The sequence below is a fragment of the Macrobrachium rosenbergii genome, chromosome 14, assembly GCF_040412425.1.
Source record: "Macrobrachium rosenbergii isolate ZJJX-2024 chromosome 14, ASM4041242v1, whole genome shotgun sequence".
Classification (NCBI taxonomy): domain Eukaryota; kingdom Metazoa; phylum Arthropoda; class Malacostraca; order Decapoda; family Palaemonidae; genus Macrobrachium; species Macrobrachium rosenbergii.
This window is the reverse complement of record NC_089754.1, coordinates 47967271-47971539: the sequence shown is the minus strand read 5'-3', so window position 1 is coordinate 47971539 and position 4269 is coordinate 47967271. Positions and strand designations below refer to the sequence as shown.

Sequence of the window (4269 nt, the reverse complement as noted above, 5' to 3'; positions counted from 1 at the left end):
TTTAAATAGTTAAATATCAATTTAAAAACATATAACATTTTGGAAGCTCAATTTGATAAACAAGATAAAAAGAATATGAAGACGGAACTCGAAAATGCAAAAAACAATTACAAGTTGATTATTGCTGCAAAAAAAAAGTAAAAAATATAAGCGAGGCAAAATTATTATATCTTTTATCAGACAACGTTCCAGTACTACAGATGGCTTAATTAACAAACTCTTCATGACTGCAGTCAACATGATCTTAATTATTTACATTCCATGTACAGATCACGAATCCTACAAAAAAAAGAGCTTGTTACGTGTTGCATATGACGACCTTTGATAATCCTTATGGCTACGACAGCATGTAATATCACAAACATGTACACGCTGTACATGTAATCACTGTGCAGTAACAATATGCATGAACCAGATCCCATATTCACAGAATTATAGGTATTATGAGTATTGTAATATTAACTGTACATTTGTATACATACAATTCGTGTTTTATTATAGACATGTTCATAAATACCTACAGTCATGTATATGTGTGTGTGTACATTATATATATATATATATATATATATATATATATATATATATATATATATATATATATATATATATATATATATATATATATATATATATATATATGTATATATATATATATATATATATATATATATATATATATATATATATATATATATATATATATATATATATATATTTTTAATGAGCCGAAGCGATGAAATTGGGCGTAACCGCAACAGTATTAAAATGCTTCCCATTATCAAAATTACTTCAATAGCTCATAAATTGAATAAAAAGAGTCTGCAACTCAAATGGGCAGAGAAAAGCTTTATTCTAAAATGTAAATTATAAATAATGAAAAAAGAGCGAAACTGTAAAAAAAATTTATCATCGCTTCGTGAACGTATTATGAAAATTTTGAAAATAATATCAGTCAACAACGCTTTATCAACAGAACTATTGAAGGCTTTTCGATAAAGTGAATTAGCAATGTGTAAGAATAGTATGTTTGAGATTTTTTGTGTTAGTCTAAAAAGGAACGTAATGGAAAACAAATTTCTAATAGGAAATTTTACAAAATGTTAACAGTAAAACGTCTAATTTCGAAAAGTCAGCATGAAAAATCATTAATAGAAAAAAAGCAAAAAAAAAAAAAGATAAGTCATACCCAGTCAGAAAAACGAAGAAATGTTTCCTGTAGAAATACAAACTTAAATCAAATGTTATGGAAAACCAATTCATGCTGACCAAGAAGAGATTTCTCGACCCGCAGTGGAAATCAAGAAAAACATTTTGCGAACAAATTCGAGAAAAGATGTGTTACAAAGTAGCGAAAATGAAAGCTATTGAAGGTTTCTAAATCATTCTGAAACGCCAACCAAAGTCTCCTGTACAAAGCAAAGCAGTACAGCAAAGGCTAATCTTTCCTAATATAACAACTCTCAGAAATCTGGATGACGTCACTTTTGAAACAACACCTCGAGTTTGAACTTGAACACTTGTCAGTCATCTGGAACTGGATTATATTACTTGTGAAGTCGCTCCTCCAGTTTGGACTTCACTTGAACCATAGTGTTATCACCCTTGATGTTTTGCCTCGAGTTTGAGGTTGACACTGGCGAATGTTGCATCTGGAACTGGAATACATCATTTATGAATCCGCAACTCTAATCTGGATGGGATCACTTGATGTCACAGTTTGAATTTGAATTTTCATGCTGATGATGTCACTTCTGGAACTAGACTGTTACACTTTTGAAGTTTGAATCTGAACTGTCACTTGTGATGTCACACCTCGAACTGAATTGTATCACTTGTGATGTCACGTCTCGAACTGAACTGTATCGCTTGTGACGTCACGTCTCGAACTGAACTGTATCGCTAGTGACGTCACGTGTCGAACTGAACTGCATCGCTTGTGATGTTACGTCTCGAACTGAACTGTATCACTTGTGATGTCACGTCTCGAGATTTCAACTCTACCGCAAAATCGCATCAGGAATTTGACATCATCATTGTGAAGTCATATTTAGAGTTTCGACTGTCACTAGTGGTATGACATCTTAGAACCGGATCACATCACTTACGATGTCACATTTCGAGCTTAAACTGTTGAATGACGTCGGTTGAATGCTCCTAATACCTACATTGCATCTATGTCAGTTGCTCAAAAAAAACTCTAAAGCTAAATTTGCTGTTTACACTTTATAACAAGAAGTAGCGTCTATAACAACATTCGCATATGTGCTCATTTAAGGCTTGAATTTTTCTGCTATGAGAAGATACGTTTGTGCTTAGTTATCTAAACAATTTACTTTGTGTATATTATATTTTCATACAAATCTAGAAGTTCCGTAAGATATTTGTAATGTCTTCCACTTGGAGAAGTTGTCACTAGTGAATTTTATCCATTTTACCTAAGAAATATTGCCACGCCGAATTTTCAGACGCACGTTTTGTCATTAAAGGGAAAGTTCTTGAATTTTTTTATTCGATTCGTATTACTGAAGTCTTTCGCTCAGAAATCTTCATCACGACGAAGCATCTTCCCTCTCGGCGCAACTCCGTCTCAGGTCATCTCGGTCCTGCTTAATCACGAACTCGTCCCGGTCTTGAGACCCTGGAGAAGAATACAGCTCCTCTCTCCCTAAAGGAGTAGGATTCAGATACATATTATGAAATTCTCCTCCTCCTCCTCCTCCTCCTCCTCCTCCTCCTCCTCCTGCTTCCCCCCCACCTCCTCCACCTCTTCCTCCTCCTCCTCCTCGCCCTTCCGCCCTGAAGATCCCCATTCCCAAACCTACGCCCATTCCCAAGATGGCGGCGGATTCCGAACCGTGATGACCGCCGCCGAGTGACATCCTGGAGGTGACCTCCGGCACTCGCGACGATCCCTGCGGTTCCGACCCATCATCGACCTGCCCAGCGTGACCTTGGCCCGGCAGGTGGTGATGATGGACGTGTCCGTGCGTGAGGGAATGCCCGTGGGCGTAAGTGTGGGCATGGGCCGTCAATCATCCGAAGCTGTAGAGGATCTGGGACAGAGGGGAATCGAGGGGCGAGGAGGACGCCGAAGAGATGTCTCCGTAGTCGGAGAGGCTGGAAGGGGCGCGTTCCAGGGAGTACCCACCTGACGCAGGAGATAGAAACAAAGGTGTTATTATCATTCAGATCGGTAATGGCGGAAGTAGGGGAGTGATAGTCGGTGAAATGAAGGATTATGAGAAGGAAAAGGGAATGCGGTTGCTATCAGTAATAGTTGTAATAGTAGTAGTGAAAAAAGGACTAGAGGACGGAAAAGTACAGTAAAAGTAGCAGTAGTAGTAGTAGTAGTAGTAGTAGTAGTAGTAGTAGTAGTAGTAATAGCAGTAGTAACAGTAGTAGTAGCACCGGCAAATAAAAGAGGAATAAAAGAAAGAATAAAGAGGAAGAAGTAGGCTATCATCACTTAATAAAAAATAGTAGCAGTAATAGTAGATAACAAAGAATATACGGAAAGGGTGAAAATTAGAAAAAAAGGGAAATAAACCGATATCATCATCATTATTATTGTATACTATTGTATTATAGTAGTAGATGGTGGAGAAGACGTAAGGGAAGATGAATGAGTAAAGATAGGAGGAGAAAAAAATGGAAAGATTAAATACTATAATCTGTCTGGTCACATTATCATTTTTTATCAGGTTATCTTATGTATCTAGATTTTGTGTATTGTCTCTACTTTGTATATTCCATATAATGGTCTTGAGCTAAAATAAAATGTATTATTATTATTATTATTATTATTATTATTATTATTATTATTATTATTATTATTATTATTATTATTATTATTTTATCGCCCACTTAAAAACAATCACGTGATCAGAGGTGAATTTTTATGAAATTTTATCAAATGGAAAAGTACTTAACATTTACTAGAACTGAATTGAGCATAGAATTCAGGCCAAATGCCAAGCACTAGGACCTATGAGGTCATTCAGCTCTGAAACGGAAATTGACAGTGAAAGGTTTGAAAGGTGTAACCGGGAAAAACCTCGCAGCTGCACTATGAATCAATTGTCAGGAGAGTGTGGAAAGTAAGATGGAAGAAAGAGAATATGAAAGGAGGTTCAGTAAAGGGAATGAAAGGGGTTGCAGCTAGGGGCAGAAGGGTCAAAATTCTCAGGTCAAGCACTAACATAAACAAATTACTACAAAAAGCCGACCGCATGTTCCCATGATTCGGCCATAACCTGAACCAAGCTT

The 4269-nt window shown here is 36.3% G+C and overlaps 1 protein-coding gene across 1 annotated transcript in view; it reads right to left on the bottom strand.

Moving 5' to 3' along the window:
• Positions 1 to 3012: 3012 nt before the first annotated feature.
• LOC136846112 (LIM/homeobox protein Awh-like) overlaps positions 3013 to 4269 on the bottom strand; it is a 40756-nt gene continuing 39499 nt past the window's right edge. The window contains exon 6 of the mRNA XM_067116854.1: positions 3013 to 3151. Within this exon, the coding sequence (XP_066972955.1) occupies positions 3036 to 3151 (116 nt within the window). The 3' untranslated portion in view covers positions 3013 to 3035. The remainder of the gene's footprint in view (positions 3152 to 4269) is intronic.